The 20,719-nt window shown below is 44.2% G+C and overlaps 1 protein-coding gene across 1 annotated transcript in view; it reads left to right on the top strand.

Moving 5' to 3' along the window:
- Positions 1-4,559: 4,559 nt before the first annotated feature.
- Positions 4,560-20,719, top strand: part of LOC105023522 — a 30,281-nt gene continuing 14,121 nt past the window's right edge. Inside the window, exons 1-13 of the mRNA XM_034286782.1 lie at positions 4,560-4,639; positions 5,903-6,787; positions 8,059-8,283; positions 11,134-11,292; positions 11,446-11,514; positions 11,815-12,131; positions 12,350-12,500; positions 13,361-13,528; positions 14,807-15,007; positions 15,900-16,253; positions 17,666-17,772; positions 18,458-18,498; positions 20,356-20,708. Coding sequence (XP_034142673.1) covers positions 5,984-6,787; positions 8,059-8,283; positions 11,134-11,292; positions 11,446-11,514; positions 11,815-12,131; positions 12,350-12,500; positions 13,361-13,528; positions 14,807-15,007; positions 15,900-16,253; positions 17,666-17,772; positions 18,458-18,498; positions 20,356-20,708 — 2,949 coding nt within the window. The 5' untranslated portion in view covers positions 4,560-4,639; positions 5,903-5,983. The remainder of the gene's footprint in view (positions 4,640-5,902; positions 6,788-8,058; positions 8,284-11,133; positions 11,293-11,445; positions 11,515-11,814; positions 12,132-12,349; positions 12,501-13,360; positions 13,529-14,806; positions 15,008-15,899; positions 16,254-17,665; positions 17,773-18,457; positions 18,499-20,355; positions 20,709-20,719) is intronic.

The following is a 20,719-nucleotide window of genomic DNA, read 5'->3' as shown; positions in this document are numbered from 1 at the left end:
ATATGATTCCCCTGGCAACCTTCCCTATTGGTGACTGGGACCCTGTAAATGTCACACAAACCAGGAATAAATACAATTAAGTATACCATCTTAGATGATTTAGCTATGCATCCAAGTGGCCCCGAGGAGGATGGACAGGTCATTGTTCCAGTGGATGGGGAGGGAGAAGCAGGGGGAACCTATACATGGGGGGGGGGGTTGTCATTTAAGATTATTATGGCCTCTTTTTCCCACCAATCGAAATTAAAAAGTGCTTTGTTGGCACAGCAAACACAGTGATTACATTGCCAAAACAAGTGAAATAAGCAACTCTAAGATAGAAGAAAGGCAAAATAACCAACATTTTTCTTTTCTTAAAACAACATTTTGAATGACAATGTTTCCTCAGAAATGTTCCACAAATGGTTTAAAAACGAGTGTTTTCACAATATGCAAAAAGTTATTGTCTACTAAACATAGTGGGGTGGCATAAATAAACAAGTAAAAAATGCATTATGTTTATTATGTCATCTATGCTCCATTGGAGGTCCTTGTTCCATGGCAACAGATTACACGATTGGCTGCTGTGGTTGCAGACAGCATTACTCTTCCTAGAAGACATTGTTGTCTTTGTGACCTGATGTAAATGTGTGCGGTTAATGTGGTCATGCGCTTGGCGGGATGTCCAGTCTAGTGTGTCTTCTCCCTTTCTACACTCACCTTTTTTCCACTTTCACCATCTATTTCCCTGCGGTAGCGTTCTCACATGCTGATAAGGCTGTCCTTCACTTCCTGTCCTCTAGTCTGCAGATTAAACTGCTCCAAAGCCCCTGATGGTCAGAGACAGACATCAGCTACGGACTCACACAAACACGGTCTAAATCATCCTACACATGTTCTAACTATTCAGGATCTTCCTAAACAGGATCTTCCTATACAGGTTCTAACTATTCAGGATCTTCCTAAACAGGATCTTCATATACAGGTTCTAACTATTCAGGATCTTTCTATTCAGGATCTTCCTAAACAGGATCTCCCCATACAGGTTCTAACTATTCAGGATCTTCCTAAACAGGATCTTCCCCTATAGGTTCTAACTATTCAGGATCTTCCTAAACAGGATCTTCCCATATAGGTTCTAACTATTCAGGATCTTCCTAAACAGGATCTTCATATACAGGTTCTAACTATTCAGGATCTTTCTATTCAGGATCTTCCTAAACAGGATCTTCCTATACAGGTTCTAACTATTCAGGATCTTCCTGTTCAGAATCTTCTTATACAAGAGCATCTTAATCAGGATCTTTCTAAACAGGATTTTCCTGAACTGGAACCAACTATTCAGGAACTTCCTATTCAGGATCTTCCTAAACAGGATCTTCCTAAACAGAATCTACTTACACAGTATTTTCCCATACATGGTCTTTTATTGCATCCATCTGAGGCATTCATAAAAATAAAAAAACAAGCTCAAATCACTCTCTTCCTCATTTTTGGCTTCTACACTCACCTAAAGGATTATTAGGAACACCATACTAATACTGTGTTTGACCCCCTTTCGCCTTCAGAACTGCCTTAATTCTACGTGGCATTGATTCAACAAGGTGCTGAAAGCATTCTTTAGAAATGTTGGCCCATATTGATAGGATAGCATCTTGTAGTTGATGGAGATTTGTGGGATGCATATCCAGGGCACGAAGCTCCCGTTCCACCACATCCCAAAGATGCTCTATTGGGTTGAGATCTGGTGACTGTGGGGGCCATTTCAGTACAGTGAACTCATTGTCATGTTCAAGAAACCAATTTGAAATGATTCGAGCTTTGTGACATGGTGCATTATCCTGCTGGAAGTAGCCATCAGAGGATGGGTACATGGTGGTCATAAAGGGATGGACATGGTCAGAAACAATGCTCAGGTAGGCCGTGGCATTTAAACGATGCCCAATTGGCACTAATGGGCCTAAAGGGTGCCAAGAAAACATCCCCCACACCATTACACCACCACCACCAGCCTGCACAGTGGTAACAAGGCATGATGGATCCATGTTCTCATTCTGTTTATGCCAAATTCTGACTCTACTATCTGAATGTCTCAACAGAAATCGAGACTCATCAGACCAGGCAACATTATTTCTGTCTTCAACTGTCCAATTTTGGTGAACTCATGCAAATTGTAGCCTCTTTTTCCTATTTGTAGTGGAGATGAGTGGTACCCGGTGGGGTCTTCTGCTGTTGTAGCCCATCCGCCTCAAGGTTGTGCGTGTTGTGGCTTCACAAATGCTTTGCTGCATACCTTGGTTGTAACAAGTGGTTATTTCAGTCAAAGTTGCTCTTCTATCAGCTTGAATCAGTCGGCCCATTCTCCTCTGACCTCTAGCATCAACAAGGCATTGTCGCCCATAGGACTGCCGCATACTGGATGTTTATCCCTTTTCACACCATTCTTTGTAAACCCTAGAAATGGTTGTGCGTGAAAAGCCTGTCTGGCACCAACAACCATGCCATGCTCAAAATTGCTTAAATCACCTTTCTTTCCCATTCTGACATTCAGTTTGGAGTTCAGGAGATTGTCTTGACCAGGACCACACCCCTAAATGCATTGAAGCAACTGCCATGTGATTGGTTGATTAGATAATTGCATTAATGAGAAATTTAACAGGTGTTCCTAATAATCCTTTAGGTGAGTGTATATTTTAAAGCCAAAACTAGTCTAAAAAGAATGCAGAATTGGAATCAGACATCTGCAGCGCATTTACAGCCATAACTGGATTTTCAGGAAGATACAGAACAGATATTCAAGGGGTAATTCATGTTGAGTGGTTTTCACTTGAGAGGAACTAGCTGGGCCCTGCAGGGATATTGACATCTGTCATCCACTCACGTCCTGACAGATGACAGGGAGAGATATGGGTGGAGAGTGGGGAGGAGGGGTGGATGCATGAAGATGAGTGTAGTGTGTTTGGAGGAGAGCGGGTGAGTGTTGGGGATGGACCGGGTTCGGGCAGCCAGGGGAGTGTAAAGTGGAGTTTAAACCCTAAAATATCTGTGGTCCTACAACAGGACCACTACCTTGGCAGAAAGCCAAATAATTATCTTAATAACATGTTTAGCTATTACATAGACTTTTAGAAAATGACTGATGAAAGACAGATTCATCCACCAGACAGTGAATCAAAACTGAGCAGACCTAGTCCCAGATCGGTCGCCATGGATACCCTTAGCTTTGGATCTCTTATGAACACACATTCTAGAGGAAATGTTACCATTGACTCTTCAAACTGTAAGTGTTTACAGGTGCTCAAGTGTTTTTACTTATTTTATTGGAAAGTTAATGTACCTGTGATGTGCAAATATTATCAACAGCACCTTCTTTTGCAACATTTGGTCTCACCCACTCCCTCCCTCACTCTTCCAGACTTGCACCTCCTCTCTCACTTCTCCCTTTCTCTCCCCCTTTCTCCTTCTCTCTATGTTCAGGTCTTTTCTTTATGCTGTCTCCTACCCCCTTTCTCCTCTCTCTGTTGAAATTCATTTAGAAATACTTGAGATGACATTATTATAATAATATAATAATATAATATAATAATAAATATTAGCAGCAACCAACAATTGCAATGAAAAAAAAAAATATCAATAATGTTAAGGTAGTTAACCATTATGGAAGATTCCTGGAGAAGTTCAGAAGGATGAATCATTTTAAATCATTCAAAAATAATTGTACTTAATTAACCTTAACCTAAAAGCATTACATAATACACCAAACATATCAGTGACAAAAAATGTATAAATGAAAACCATCATAAAGGATAGTCAAAATCCAGTTGATTTCCCCATCACTGAACTGGATTTGAGGACAAAAATCAGCAAACGAAAGTCCTGTATCGTTCACAAAATGAAACATAGTTCTGAAAAATTCTAATTGTATATCTTAAAATTAACTAAAATTGAAGATGCCATTTGTTTGGTAAAAAAACTTAATGTGTATTTTTGTCAGCCAAATAAGTGGCCTCTAGTCAAAATCAGAAAAACAGCCAATTAAGCAATGTCTTTGGTTTCTCATGTTTAACCTTGAGCCTTTTCAGCAATTTCACAAGCATCACAAGCGTCCTACTATTTCTGTTTAATATCTGTATTTAATGTATTCCAATTGTGATCACTGTTTCTGCAGCAGCTGTTAGCAGTCAAAAGGGTTTCATATTATTGCAATTATTTCTGCCTTTTGTATACTTATTGGATGCCTGCCATTGGTCTGACTACTGTTATTTCATGTATTTCACAATGTCAGTCATACAATAATCTATTAGAGAGTGGGAGAGCGAGAGAGAGAGGGAGAGAGAGAGGGAGCGAGTGGGAGAGAGAGAGAGACGGATAGGGAGAGAGTGGAAGAGGGAGAGAGACAAGGAGAGGGTGGAAACAATATTACATTGAGTGACTTTGAAACGTTGTTTTTATGTGTCTTGAAGGAGTCATACCTTGTGCGAAAATCTTTTTTCATCTTCCGGTTACTTTCAGTCATTCTCCATCCCCCTCTCTCTCTGAGCCCCTCCCTAAGGTGACGTAATGATCATGAATATTAAAACCGTTTTAGTAAGTGGTCGGGCCGTGCGCTCTGGTCCAGCCTCTCTTTTTCCTCCCCATCGATGTAACCGGGATGCGGCTGGTAAGATGCCCTTTAAAATAATATTCCTTGTTTTAATTGGTTGATCAACAAAATATTTATTTGATTGAGGTGTATGTTCTACGCATATAATGGACGAGTGTTGTAATTGTGTAAATCACTTGTGTTCTTCAGTAAAACACTGACTCAGTGTTGCTGCTTTGTGTCAGAAACGAGTCTCTAATTGCGCTACCCCCAAGCGTGCTTATCAATTCCGAGCTTGTATTTAACTCCTCTTGCCAAAGTCTCACCCTAAACTACTGTGTCAGGGTTACACAGGCCAAGTGTCACGGTGTAGTTTAGAATGTCTTCCTGTTGTCGCTTTTTTTTACGGTTTTATCCTTTCCATCCGGTTGAATAATGACTCATCGAACGTGACCGACGGCAGGGGAATAATGACTGGCACCAGCCTGACAAATAAAACGTTCCCTGAGACTCGAAGTTGTTTACTTTTGGATGGCCGATAATCCCGTCTTTAAATGACAGATTGAGAGAACAGGACGAAAATGGAGAGCAATAGAAAGGAAAGAGAAGGGGGGGGTGGAAGGTCAGCAGTGAGATGGATGGCCACAATTGAATTGGTTGATAAGACTTACAGTTTAGGCCTACTCGTTCCCTGCGCGTGTACGGTTATCGGTGTAAACCTAGTCGGATTACGTGAGACGCGAACGAAGGTTTTAGATGGTCGGGGTTCTACAGGCTATGGTCGGAGATCTAGTGCTGATTCAACTTCAAGCATGGCTGAAATTGCGGAGTGCCTCCACGAAGGTGCACTTTGCATACAACATTCAGATACTTTTTTATATTTAATGAGGTCTCAAAATAGCATGCTCCCTCTCTTTCTCTCTCCGGTGTAGCCTGGGCTTACTTCAGGCTTGTTTACTATGATGCAACATACGAGAGCAATCGCCTCGGTCTATTAGCCAAATGTGTAGTCTCCTTCAATAACGATTTGATAACTTGGTAGAGACAGGTAGACTATGGTGGCCCAGCGGTTCAGCCCTGCCTCCCGTGCACACACAGGTCCTACCGCTGCTACATGGGTTCATTTCCGGCCTACTGTTACTCCCACACGCGCTCTCCTTTCACTCTGCCCTATCAATAAATAGCCTAATAATAAGTGAACATGCAGGCTACGCGGGGAATGGAGAGGGCGATGGGATGTGGCTGTACATACATGAATTCAATCACCTTTGCCATCCGCTACTCGTGAATTTCTTGATAACAATGTTTTTTATTGTATTATTTCCATACGGACTGACACAGGGAGGGGCTGTTTGGGGGATGTGATGTGGATGTTGACGAGGATATTGAACTGAACGCCCGGGTCGTCGCCTATATGACACCATGAACCCAGCCTCAAGCGGCGCTGCCGACTCCCGCAGCTTGAACCAGCCAGACAATAGCAACAGAAAGCAGCATCAGCAGCGGTCTGCCTCCCCGGCTCGCAGCAAAGACAGCGGCGGAACTAAAGCGACACCCAAAAGCACTACTTCGTCGAAGGGTGTCACGTCGAAGCAGGGAGTAGGAGGGAGAGGCAGCCGCGGCAGTTCCCCGGTCTCAACCGCCACCGGCAAAGACAGACAGTCTTCCTCCAAAGGCGCGGCAGGCGCGGCAGCCGCTGTCCACTCCGGCGGTGCTGACAACCCATTGAACCGGTCGGCTGCGGCTGCGAGCCACAGAGGGGTGGGAGAAGAGCGCAATTATCAGTCTGAAGACTCACGGTGCACTGACGTATCGTGCTATAAGGGAGACACAACTCGCGTTGTTTCCGATCAGCCGTGTTCATCGAAATCCCCTAAATTAAAAAGCAAAAACCCAAGAGGAGGGGCAGGAGAAGAGACAAGCAGCACAGCCACCGGTAACAAAAAGAACTCCAGCAAGAGCACTGTTGGCTGCGGGCCTGGGTTCTGGAAGGAAGGATGTTTGCAGTCTGAGCTTATCCAGTTTCACCTCAATAAGAGCTTAAAGAAAGGAGGGGAAAAGATGCAATCGAAGACGCCTTCTCCACCGGAGCCGGTTATTGAACCGGCTGAACCCGACGATCTCTCCCCGGATGCCATCGTTAACGAGCCCGAGCCAATACCGGAGCCAGACCAGCTTATGCAGGAGGAGATAGAGAAACTGGAAGATGAAAATGACGAGTTAAAGGTATGTTTTTTATGTATTACCAGGCAAAGATCGGAGTGGATTTGTGTTATGCATAAACTATGTCGTGCCTCTATAACGGCAGTGTCTCTCTCACCTTCTGTACATACTGCATCGGTTGGGGGGGGGCTGACCTGAAATGGGGGCTGGCCAGAAATCTCATATCAAGAACTGTTTGTAAATGCAATGTCTATGGGTGGGTTTTTGGCTAGTCTCATTTGAAACAAGAAACACATGCTTCATTAAAATTAAACAGTAAAGATTTTAGACAATTACCATATGGTTAAATTGTTTTAAAATGCTGACTTGCTTCAGTGCAGATTGCAACATGGAAAATGTGTGCATTGGTGAACGGACAAACCTTGAATCAAGTATGTCGGCAGCATCAAGCCTTTAGACTTGAATACTCCAATTTCGAGTGTCGAATTGCTAAAATCTGTTAACTTCCTCCTCCAGGATTTAAATACTTATTATCCGACAATCAATCAACCAAATGTATTTTATAAAGCCCTTTTTACATCAGTAGTTGCCACCAGCAGTGCTTATACAAATACCCAGCCTAAAACCCCAAAGAGCAAGCAACATCAAGAAATTAACGCAGAAGTGGCAAATAACTCCTCTAGGTCGGAACCTAGGAAGAAACCTAGAGAGGAGCTGGTCCTATTCTGGCTGTGCTGGGTGAATGTTATAAGAGTAAATTAACTTTTTGTGCTACAAATTATAATTAGTTATATTCTTCACGACTGGCGATTTGGCATATATATCCTATATGCCATTAAGAAAACATTATCGCAATCGTATTTTTGGATGGTAGAAATTGCACCCGATGAGTCTTAAAAAGTTTGTCGCATGCCCTGCATGTGTTTTCTGTTTCTCAAGACTGACATGATGTTTGACTGCCCCAGTGCATTTGGAAATGTGAAGGAACTAGATTGAATAGTGCATGTTTTTGTTAGCTCCGTGCTTTGTATTAAAACCCTGCCCCCTAATTGCTGTCCCTCCCCCTGCCTCATTTTGAGCTAAAAGGATGTCCTTGTGTCCCCCATGGCTCTGATTTGTAGGGGTTTAATTGCAGCATATTGTAACCTTGTTTTTATATTATATTATCATGGCAACACCTCCCTTATTTCTCACGTGTCTCTGTCACTGCTGCATCTGGCTGATACTAAAGTGGATTAATAACACCATATTGTACAGCATAACCTGTGTTTCAGAATCGCCTCTAAAATGGCGACATTTACCTTGCCCGTTTAAATCTCTCGTTCCCGCGTCAGGCTGAAATAGAGGAGATGAGAGCGGAGATGGACGAGATGAGGGACACGTTCTATGAAGAGGACGCGTGTCAGCTGCAGGACATGCGCCGCGAGCTTGAGCGAGCCAATAAGAACTGCCGGATCCTCCAGTACCGCCTCAGGAAGGCGGAGAGGAAGAGGATGAGGTTTGCTCAGACAGGAGAGGTGGATGGAGAGCTTCTGAGGGCGCTGGAGCAGGACCTAAAGGTACGACGCAGTCCTAATGGTTAGACCCTATTCCCTACATAGCTCACTAGTTTTGACAGGGGGTTATGGGACACTACCAACAGAATAGGGGTCAAAACCTGAAGGTCAGATGCTGTCCAGACCAAATCCTATCATACAGGCATATGGACATCACACACAGGCAGATATTCATGAAGTCAAGAATATCACACACAGGGAGATATTGATGAAGCGGGAGGAATATCATATAGGACAGAGAGGTATTAAAGAACAGGAGGAAAATCACAAACAGACAGAAAGAGTGATGAATTGACATGAACAGACATTGGTGTTGATGAAGAGGAACTGGCCCAGAGAAGTTTCCCCGACCTACAATTCTGTATACTTTGCTACAACCCTGATATGTGAAGCAAGCAAGTTTATTCATGCAGCACAATTCATACATCGAAGCAATTCAATGTGCTTTACAAAGAAAAATATAAAATATAAAATACAATAACATAAAAACAAATACTCAAATGAAAACATCAAAACAACATAATAATAATAAAAAATTGAAAAAGAAAATAGAAAAAGAATAAAAACAGGATAAAAACATCTATAAGGAAGATATAAGGCTAAACAGTGTGATTAAGTTTATGTGTTCAGTCATAGACACGTGAAAAGAGAAGTGTTTTTAACCTGGATTTAAAAATGGATACGTTTGGGGCACGTCTAAGATCTTCTGGTAGTTTATTCCAGTTGTGTACGCAGCTTCTCCATGTTTAGTTTGGACTCTGGGCTCTGGTATAGTACGATAATGCTTTAAAAAGTGTCCGTCTTCCTGCTAGTGAACAAATCTGACACGCCAACCTGCTTCCAGGGGTCGTTGTGGTTATCTAAGAAAACCCCACAAATAATTCTATGTCAGGGATATCGCTCACTTGGCACCTGTTTTCACAATGGTTTATTCACTCACAATCTTTCATGTGATTTCCTAGACACAGCTATTCACTGTCACATGAGCTAAAAAGTAGGATAGCAAATTAGCGTTTCTGGTTTGCATATCTGGGGAGGGGAAGGTTCCTGCTCCATTTTCTCACTGCAATGTGTTGTTATTATCCACCTCATCTTTCACAGTAGTAAGGATTTGTCTTTTTATAAAACGTTTCCACCCCGCAAAATAATAGTTCTGTCCAGATGGCTCCTGAGGTTGAAATAATGTTTACATTCCACTCAGTGAGGGATTTATTTTTGCAGTGAACTAAATCTAAGAAGGTTGGTATTAATTTAAGAAGGTTGTGGTTAATCTAAGAAGGTTGGTGTTAATCTAAGAAGGTTGGTGTTAATCTAAGAAGGTTGGTGTTAATCTAAAGATGTTGGTGTTAATCTAAGAAGGTTGGTGGCAATCTAAGAAGGTTGGTGTTAATCTAGGAATATTGGTTTTTTATCTAAGAAGGTTGGTGTTAATCTAAGAAGGTTGGTGTTAATCTAAGAATGTTGGTGTTAATCTAAGAAGGTTGGTGTTAATCTAAGAATGTTGGTGTTAATCTAAGAAGGTTGGTGTTAATCTAAGAATGTTGGTGTTAATCTAAGAAGGTTGGTGTTAATCTAAGAATGTTGGTGTTAATCTAAGAAGGTTGGTGTTAATCTAAGAATGTTGGTGTTAATCTAAGAAGGTTGGTGTTAATCTAAGAATGTTGGTGTTAATCTAAGAAGGTTGGTGGTAATCTAAAGAGGTTGGTGGTAATCTAAAGAGGTTTGTAGTAATCTAAAGAGGTTGGTGTTAACCTAAAAAGGTTTGTGTTAATCTAAGAGGTTTGGTGTTAATCTAAGGAGGTTGGTGTTAATCTAAAAAGGTTTGTGTTAATCTAAGAGGTTTGGTGTTAATCTAAAGAGGTTGGTGTTAGTCTAAGAAGGTTGGTGTTAATCTAAAGAGGTTGGTGTTAGTCTAAGAAGGTTGGTGTTAATCTAGCAGTTGATGTTGAAGAACATTGGTTTCAATATAGAGAGGTTTGCATTCAAAGTTGTGTTTTTTCCAGATATCCTGTAATATCCTTCTGTTAGAGGTGGTTTTGGCTGGTCTGCTTCCGTCATTCTCTAGCACTCTGAAACATAAAGGAGTGTCGATAGTACCAAGCACTGGTATATTCTTCCGTTGTGTGTTAGTGTATTATTGTCCATATTTGCAAAGATGGTTCTTGCTTTGTTGATGCTAGTGTGGATGTGTGTTGGTGCTTCTATCATGGCATATGCTATTGCTCCCTAGGTAGGGAAACCCATAGGTCATTTCCAGGTCTGGTGCTTTCATTTTGATTGCTTTGCTGTGGTGATGTTGTTGGGTATGACTTTGCAATGGATAGACTGGATGACTTGCTTGCCAAAGGGCAGTAGTCTGTATATTTTGTGTTTTCGGTGTTCGTTGGTGAGTAATACCAGAGCTAGGTTATCAGCAAGCCAAGGTCTTCCAGCGATGGTATACCAAGTCTGTCGTATTCCTCTGGCTGATCTGTTGTTTGCTGCATGACCCAGCTCTGCCAGGCTGAAAGTCAGGCTGGCATCACAAGTAGGACACAAAAATCAGCTTCTATTTTGCACCGGGTAGTATTGATCGATGGATGAGTAGTCTAATCCAATCAATGGTAGCGAACAGACAATGATATAGATCAGTTGTTCAACTTTACCAGAATGACATGGCTCTTTTCTCTCCCAACCCCTCTCTCACTCCTCCCCTCTCCACCCCCTCCACCTCCCTTTCACTCCTCCCACCTCTCTCCGCTTCCCCCTCACCCTCTTTCTCCTCTCCTCTCCGTTTCCCCCTCACCCTCTTTCTCCTCTCCTCTCCGTTTCCCCCTCTCCCTCTTTTTCTTCCTCTCTCCGTCTCCTCTCCAGGTAGCGAAGGACGTGTCTGTGCGTCTGCACCATGAGCTGGAGAACGTGGAGGAGAAAAGGACAAAGACTGAGGAGGAGAACGAGAGGCTGAGACAAAAGCTGATTGAGGTGGAGGTGACAAAACAGGCCCTGCACAACCAGCTGGAGAAGGCCAAGGAGGTGATGGCTGCATGGGGTTTGGGATACATTCAGAGCGGGGAGTGGAGGGCGTGGACGGGTCGGGCTCATGCTGTGCTTAACTGATTCCGCGGAGTCCTCTAAACCGGTCCATGGTAACAGACTAACGGACAATGTCTTGTTTGCCTCCCGTAGCTGTCACTGAAGAGAAGAGGTGGCAAGGATGTCCAGAAAGAGAAAAGGATTCCACAGACGCCAATAGAAGTAGGCTTTAAACACGTGCAGTATGGTGCAACGCACCCACAGATTACATTCACTGTTTTAGCTTGTTTCTATGTGTGTTTGACTGAATGGGGAAATATTTGCTAGTAAAGTAGTACTGTGTGTACAGTATATGATCAGTACTGTATAGTTATACAGTATGTGCCTAGTATTAAATAGTTGTACAGTAAGTGGTTAGTGCTAAATAGTTATACAGTATGTGGTTAGTATTATATCGTTTTCACAATATGTGGTTGTAGGCCGATTGTACCAGCAGGCAGAGTCATATTCCACTCTCCCCAGGAGGAAAACGAGGATCTGAAGTGCCAACTGGCCTTCATCAAAGAGGAAGCCGTCCTCATGAGGAAAAAGATGGCAAAGATTGACAAGGAAAAGGACCGCCTGGAACAAGAGCTCCAGAAGTACCGGTCCTTCTACGGGGACGTAGACAGCCCCCTCCCCAAGGGCGAGGCCGGGGGACCAGCCACGACCCGCGAGTCGGAGCTGAAGCTGAGGCTTCGTCTGGTGGAGGAGGAGGCCAACATCCTGGGGAGGAAGATTGTGGAGCTGGAGGTCGAAAACAGAGGACTGAAGGCTGAACTGGAGGACATGAGAGACAGGTAGGGAGGACGGGATGGGGGGGGGGGGGCAGAAAAAAAGAGGCAACAAGCGGAAAACAGAGGGAAGACAGGGGAGTGTGGTGCATCATCCTCGTCATTGCGGCGCGTCGTCCTCCTCAGGAACATTGCCAACAGCTTCCTCCTCATTACCATCACAACACCCTTGAGGGACAGTCGGAATTTGAGTTGTTCTAATGTATCTATTGATGTTTTACCAGAGAGGAGGTGTCCGGTGGTTTGTCGGAGCACGGCTGCAGCCGGGAGCAGGGGGAGGAGCTCAGAGAACTCCGGCAGCAGCTGCAGCTGGTGGAGGACGAGGCGGAGCTGCTCAGGAGGAACCTGCAAGACGTGGAAGAGGATAACAAGAAGGTGAGTCCAAAATGGCCCCCTATTCCCTATATAATACAGCACTTTCAACCAAGTGCCATGGGGCCCTCACGTACGGAGGCAGTAGGGTGACTCTTGCAGATCTTTTCATTTACATCTCAATTACCTCACCAAGTATATTTGTTCCTAACTTTCATCCCTGTTTTCTTCCACACCAATTTCGTCATTGTACCGTTCATAACTTTGGCCTTGCCACATCGCAAAAACTCCCCAGCGGTACCTCCTGGGAGAGTCAAAGATGGAGATGTGTCTTCTGATGCACATCCTGCCAAGCCGTTCTCTTTCGTATCGCGTTGTTTGCCCCGACTAGGAGGTGTTCACCAGCGCACACACAGTGGTAGGAGCGCGCCGTCTCTGGACAATAAGACAATGAGACAAGGCCACCCTCCACGACACCCATACCCCCGACTCTGAATCACACTGAGACAGTTTTTCACAAACCTACCCAAGACCCCAGGGCACTGTCAGTGCAGTCAGCGTAACCCTAAACCCACGCTCCCGGTCTCAGTGATGGAGCTGTATTGGGAGGCAGTGACTGTGTCTCTCAGATGCCTGTTTTAGTAATTCATCTCAATGTTAGTTTCTGTGTCCACTGAAGACATTTCGCTATGTCCCACACCCCCCCTGTCCCGACATTGTTAGATTTTTGTTTTCAAGGGGTTTCCCAAGTGGCCTCTGGGGGAAAGGCAGAGAAACATTCACCTGGCTTAGAACCACTGATTTAGTTCATTCTGATCCAGAGCACAGTGCCACACTTACATCGCAGTCATGGCAATTACTCCTCCAAAATACATTCCTGCGGATGTGTTCACTGTTAATAACCCCATTGAATTGTAACGCAGGTGACAGGGGAGCTGAACAAGCTGAAGTACAAGGAGGGCTCCCGGCATGGTGCTGGCAATACTGGTGGAGGAGGTGGAGGTGGGGTGGCTGCAGACGGGGCCAAAGTGGAGGTGTTACAGGAAGAACTGAAGGTTGCCAGGCTGCAGATCAACGAACTCAGTGGCAAGGTGAGGCCACATGTTGAACTACAGTACCCATAAAGCTCTTTTACATTATTATATCCAGTATTAGTGGATTGTCCTTCGGCTAATATAATGGTAAATTAGTAAGCACCATGATGTCATACACGGAGGCTAAATCACTCTCCGTAACACTATGATGTAATTCCAGTTGACTAAATCACTCTCCGTAACACTATGATGTAATTCCGGAAAACGAAATCCCTCTCTTTAACATCATGTCATTCTGGAAGACTAAATCACTCTCCGTAACACTATGATGTCATTCAGGGAGATTCAATTACTCCTAAACACCATGATGTCGCCTCTAAAGCACATAATAAATATAAAATGTAAGTGGTATAAAGTACCTAAGTAGAAATACTTCAGTACCTCAAATCTTAGTAATGTTCATGACATGTTGGTCCAGTATCATCAAGAAATGAACCCCAATAATGGCCAATGAAAAATGTAGAATCATTTTTTAGCTTTATTGACTCTTCAGACAGTTCAGACAATGGCACAGGCTTGCAGCGTATCCTCATTAATATGCATAATACTTTGATGTCACACATAAACACTCACACGTGGCAACTGTCAAAAGGACATTACCAGCAGCAGTGAATTACACATGCAGTGCAAAACGAGGCCCAACCTTCAGTAGCTTCATCCCATATCAGAGCTGTATTTGAAATGTGTCAAATGCCTCCCTGGACAGGAAAGGGTTACAATTCAAACACTACAGAAAGGTTCCCTGATCCTCCGTGCTGGCTCTGATCTGGTGGTGAGGGTTTTTACCAGGTACTCCGTGCTGGCTCTGATCTGGTGGTGAGGGTTTTTACCAGGTCCTCCGTGCTGGCTCTGATCTGGTGGTGAGGGTTTTTACCAGGTCCTCCGTGCTGGCTCTGATCTGGTGGTGAGGGTTTTTACCAGGTCCTCCGTGTTGGCTCTGATCTGGTGGTGAGGTTTGTTCCCTGGTCCGGATTTGTGCTGGCCCTGATCTGGTGGTGAGGGTTGTTCCCTGTCTATCCAGAAATACGCAAAAAAACACAAGGCAATCACGTTGTCTGCTTTGGAATTTGAAATGTATTATACTTTTGACTTAATGGAAGTAATATATATTTACATTCCAATTCAGGTAGCAGTTTACTGGGTGATTTTCACTTTTCCTTAAGTTGCTGTCTATTGAAGTATCTTTACTTTTACATGCAAAAATGTGGCTCTTCATCCAGACGGTGCCCACTGTGAGACCCTGTAACATAATGGCATCCGTGTCTGTCCCTGCAGGTGATGCAGCTTCAGTATGAGAACCGTGTCCTGCTGTCTAACATGCAGCGCTATGACCTGGCATCACACCTGGGCATCAGGGCCAGCCCTCGGGACAGCGACGCCGAGAGCGACGGCGGCGACGACGCCTCCACCTCGTCGCGTCTTCCGCCCCATCGGAAACGAGAAGGCCCCATCGGAGGGGAGAGCGACTCGGACGAGGTGATGTACCCTGGCCTAATGTAGCTACCACCCATAATGCTTTATGATCTACCATAGCCTAATATAGCTACCCCCCATAATGCTTCATGAATTATCTACCATAGCCTAATGTAGCTACCAACCATAATGCTTTGTGAATGATCTGCCATAGCCTAGTGTAGCTACCACCCATAATGCTTTATGATCTACCGTAGCCTAATATAGCGACCCCCCATAATGCTTTGTGAATGATCTACCATAGCCTAATGTAGCTACCACCCATAATGCTTCATGAATTATCTATCATAGCCTAATGTAGCTACCAACCATAACGCTTTATGATCTAGCGTAGCCTAATGAAGATACCACCCATAATGCTTCATGATTGATCTACTGCATCTGGGTGTACCTACTGTCCATACTCAAAAATATCTATATATTATTCAATATCACTTAAAAAGGCATTGATTAAATATTACAGTCAGAGTTCACAAATATACTATGCTTGTATAGTTTCAAACATAACAAAGATTCTTCTTTTTTTATGACAAAAACATATAAATAAATAAGGAGTACAGGGGGATAAAAGAAAAGTAAAACTTGAGTCTAACATAAACACAGGAAAGCACAGTTGTATAATTTCACCCGTTTTTCTGTGTGCCCATAGATTTTATCTATATAAAAAAGAATAAAATAAAAAAAGGTTGTACTGGCTTTTTTATTTTTTAAATTAGATATAGAATCAAATTACATTTTGAGTTCGAAGAGGAATAATTTACAGATAGGCTTGGGTGGGAGTACTCTGGCTTTAATGAATGTGAAATTTACCCCGGTAAACACGGTAATTTAATTGTGATGCCGAAGCCGGTGGTACATCTCCTGTCCAACGGAACGCCCTCCCCCTCGCCACCAGGTCCGTAACATCCGCTGCCTCACCCCCACTCGCTCACTGTGCCCCCCGGAGACCCGCTTCCTGTCGCGCAGCCTGAAGGGCCGGCAGCAGATGATGGACATCCGCATCGAGGCCGAGCGGCTGGGCCGGACCGTCGACCGCCTGATAGCGGACACCAGTACCATCATCGCCGAGGCCCGGGTCTACGCGGTCTCCGGCGGGGAGCTGTACGTGGAGGAGGGGAGCGCTATCAGGGAGCACGAGCTTCTGTACAGGATCAATGCTCAGATGAAGGCCTTCAGGAAGGAGCTGCAGGGGTTTATAGACAGGCTGGATGTCCCCAAGCCCGAGGACAAGGAGGAGGAACCACTGTCTGTGAGTTGGACCGATACATTAGCCCAGACACGTTCATTAATGCACACACACAGACACACACACACACACAGACGCACACACAGACACACACACACACACACAGGTACAATAGGCGTCAGTGGAAATAGGACACCTATACACTCACCTAAAGGATTATTAGGAACACCTGTTCAATTTCTCATTAATGCAATTATCTAATCAACCAATCACTTGGCAGTTGCTTCAATGCATTTAGGGGTGTGGTCCTGGTCAAGACAATCTCCTAAACTCCAAACTGAATGTCAGAATGGGAAAGAAAGCTGATTTAAGCAATTTTGAGCGTGGCATGGTTGTTGGTGCCAGACGGGCCGGTCTGAGTATTTCACAATCTGCTCAGTTACTGGGATTTTCATGCACAACCATTTCTAGGGTAAACAAAGAATGGTGTGAAAAGGGAAAAACATCCAGTATGCGGCAGTCCTGTGGGTGACAATGCCTTGTTGATGCTAGAGGTCAGAGGAGAATGGGCCGACTGATTCAAGCTGATAGAAGAGCAACTTTGACTGAAATAACCACTTGTTACAACCGAGGTATGCAGCAAAGCATTTGTGAAGCCACAACACGCACAACTACAAATAGGAAAAAGAGGCTACAATTTACACGAGCTCACCAAAATTGGACAGTTGAAGACTGAAAGAATGTTGCCTGGTCTGATGAGTCTCGATTTCTGTCGAGACATTCAGATGGTAGAGTCAGAATTTGGCGTAAACAGAATGAGAACATGGATCCATCATGCCTTGTTACCACTGTGCAGGCTGGTGGTGGTGGTGTAATGGTGTGGGGGATGTTTTCTTGGCACCCTTTAGGCCCCTTAGTGCCAATTGGGCATCGTTTAAATGCCACAGCCTACCTGAGCATTGTTTCTGACCATGTCCATCCCTTTATGACCACCATGTACCCATCCTCTGATGGCTACTTCCAGCAGGATAATGCACCATGTCACAAAGCTCGAATCATTTCAAATTGGTTTCTTGAACATGACAATGAGTTCACTGTACTGAAATGGCCCCCACAGCATCTTTGGGATGGAACTGGAGCTTCGTGCCCTAGATGTGCATCCCACAAATCTCCATCAGCTGCAAGATGCTATCCTATCTATATGGGCCAACATTTCTAAAGAATGCTTTCAGCCCCTTGTTGAATCAATGCCACATAGAATTAAGGTAGTTCTGAAGGCGAAAGGGGGTCAAACACAGTATTAGTATGGTGTTCCTAATAATCCTTTAGGTGAGTGTATATCTAGATAAATGTGCGTAATTAAAATGTTACTGATAATGAGGATGTCAATGTACAGTAGGTTGTCTCTACCTCAGTGTTATTTAACTTACGTTAACTTTTTCCTGTTTCTGCCATCTTGTCTGTCATCCACCCAGATGTTCCAACCCATCATCCTGCTGATCCTCATCCTCGTCTTGTTCTCCTCGCTCTCCTACGCCACCATATTCAAACTCGTCTTCCTCTTCACACTCTTCTTCGTCCTGTAAAGCCTGCCTCCCGTAGCGTAGACAAGTTTTTTTTTTTTAAACCCCCCCCCCCCCCCCTACACACACACACATTTTTATTCCATTTGTAAGATTTTATTTTGAACATCCATCCAAGGTCACACAAGGTCCAGGACAGTATTCCCTTTCAGGACGGCCCAAGTTACTCAACCCTTCAGAATCATTCAACCCGGTGGAAAGCTGATGACAACCAAGTCTCTGTGTATATGACAAGGTGAGGTTGGACTAACCAGGTAGCAACCTGTCCCACCTAATTTTACACACCCACTGTCCTTTGCCCTATTTAGCACTTGAGACCACCCATCTCATTTTAGGGCTACCCAAAACAATGTTCACATGGAGGGTGTAAACATACTGCCTGTAACGTGTATGTTTACAACAGTATATAAACAGTTATTACAGTGTTTACATTATAGTTATTACACTCACCTAAGTTTATACACAATCAACATTGAGCCTGGTCTTGACACCTGCGTTTCAGAAGATTTTACAGTGTACGCGTTATTGTTATTACACACACCTACTAATAGCCTCTATGTAACCCCCCCCACCCCCCTAAAAAAGACCCCTCTCTATGCAGGTTTATACATAATCAACACAGCACCTAAGCTGTGAACTGTGTCTTAAGCTTTGAACTGTGTCTTAACCCCTGCGTTTCCGAAGATTTTCACTACAAAGCCCGAGCTATTCAGGTCACCTGCTAGGTACATTCCAAACAAGTTGCCCTGCCATTAAGTCCAAATGGAGACATAGCCTATCTTTAGCCGATCATCACAAAATGGTGCACTCCAATGACCCTGAAGTTTTACAGTATCTCTGTTGACATTATTTGTGTCCAAAATAAGAGCAGACATCATGTCACTGTCTGATAAAGTCTTAGTCGACCTCCCCTTGAAATCAGATACTGATCCTTGTTTAAATAGCGTTGGAAGCCAACTCTGAATAATCCTCCTACTGTACTGTACTATCCCAAAAAAAATGTATGGATCCGTCCAAAATGTACCCCTACTCCCCACATAGTGCCCTTCTTTGGCCGGAGTTCAATGGGTGCTATGAATCCTGGTCAAAAGTAGTGAAATGTATGGAATAAGCTGCCCTTTAGCACACATTCTAAGATGCATTGTATCCCCATGTCAGCAACGTGATGAAGAAGACAGGGATTTCTGTGACAGATTCATGACACGAAATTGTGAGACAAATAATACCACCTGGTCCTAATATAAAGAGCAGAACTGTATTGGGTATGGACTTGTTTATCCTGAAGTTCTACTTAGCTCCACAACGGGGGCGGGGACGCAGGTCCACTTTCATCCAGCCGCAGGGATTTCACGTCATATATTAGGACCATCTGTGTGCGAGCGGGGCTTTCTCAGTTCCTCCGGTCAAGTTGTCAATGAAGTAATCAGGACATAGAGAACTTCGACCAACATTTGTATTTTTGTTAGACCAGGGGATCGTTTTAGATTTTTTTTTAAGGTATCAGATCGTTTTGGGACATTAGGTTGGCCTACCCAGCTGGAAATTGCGTAACAGGTAAGATGTTTTCCAGGGGTCTAAGATTAGAGAAAGCTACTTGAAGATGTTAATGAAAGAAAGGGTAAGCTATTACAAAATAAGCAATACAAACACATAGTCTACTTCATCATTAAGTGATGCAAACCAGGTTACTGTAACTGCGAGCAGAGACACGTTATTTTACGTTGTTTGACGTGCTTATGTGTGAATTAGCGCGCTGTGCACGGTTAATAGAATTGTGCATATGATCCCAATAAATCGGAATTATATCCAGCGCGCTAAAAACATGTAACGCTTGAGTCGGTCACAACCCTTTGGAAAGATATCTCTTTATCGACAGTAAGAATTTATTGAGATCACGCCACAAAACGGTACAAACACACGTTAACGAATGAATTGCGCTTTCTTCATAGTGCTCCAACGCAACTTACTTCTGCCAGCCAGCTACCTAGTAGGCCTAGCCTATGCTACCCAGATGGGTTATTGAGGAAAATGATATGCGTGGTTACAGCGTGTAAAAATACTTCACTGCTCTTGCGTCGGTGCGAGAGGGGTATTTTTGGTTAGTCCTCCTGTCTTCGCTGTGTACCTTAACCTAAACCCATCGCACTTCACAATGTGAGTGGACTTGGGTACATTACCGTGCCGTGGAATTCAGCTGTAGTTGTGCGAATAATGATTTCAGCACCTTGATTTTGCTTGGAGTGCAAAATATCAAGGCGATGGCATATCACTAGTAGTTGAGTGGTCAGTCGCGCCACAAATCCTGCCGCGGAACGACCGACTGTTGACCTTGTCATGGCGCGGTGACATGGAAAAGACAAATGTGCACAGCGCCCAAAGCGCTGCAGGAGCTGGGAGGGCTACTGGTTCAGCCGTGAGAGAGACGAACACGGCCGGGGAAATAGCAGGCTTCGGATAATTAGGCTATGCTTCTGCTGTAATGACTACTGGAGGGACCGGCCAACTGACGGCTGTCATAATTTTGTGTTTTTTTGTCACTGGACGTTGAGAAATGTGGAATGCCACATTCGGAAATGTGTCAGGTTTGCATTCGGGAGGAGGCGGCGGCGGGTACGTGCCAGCTCAGGGCTGGGAATTCGTTCCGTGCTCCGGGCTTGAGAGAGAGAGGGGCAGAGGGAAGAGTCGAAGCCCGCTCAGGACTCTCTCTTCCCCGCCCACCACCACTCAGTTCTACGAACATTCTCATTCTGGAATTGTTGGAACAGTTGGAACACCAGCGGAGGCTCCTCGGGGACAGGTTCGAGCCCACGAGCCAGGAACTCATCACTCGCGCCTAAAAAAGAAGTTTGACGACTTAAAGAAACGCCACGAGCAGGACAAGGAGCAGTGGATGCAAGAGAAAGAGATCCTTTTAAGACAAGTTGCTGAGATACAAGTAATTGAAAC

Source organism: Esox lucius, chromosome 16 (assembly GCF_011004845.1).
Source record: "Esox lucius isolate fEsoLuc1 chromosome 16, fEsoLuc1.pri, whole genome shotgun sequence".
In the NCBI taxonomy this organism is placed as follows: domain Eukaryota; kingdom Metazoa; phylum Chordata; class Actinopteri; order Esociformes; family Esocidae; genus Esox; species Esox lucius.
This window is presented reverse-complemented; position numbering and strand designations above follow the sequence as displayed.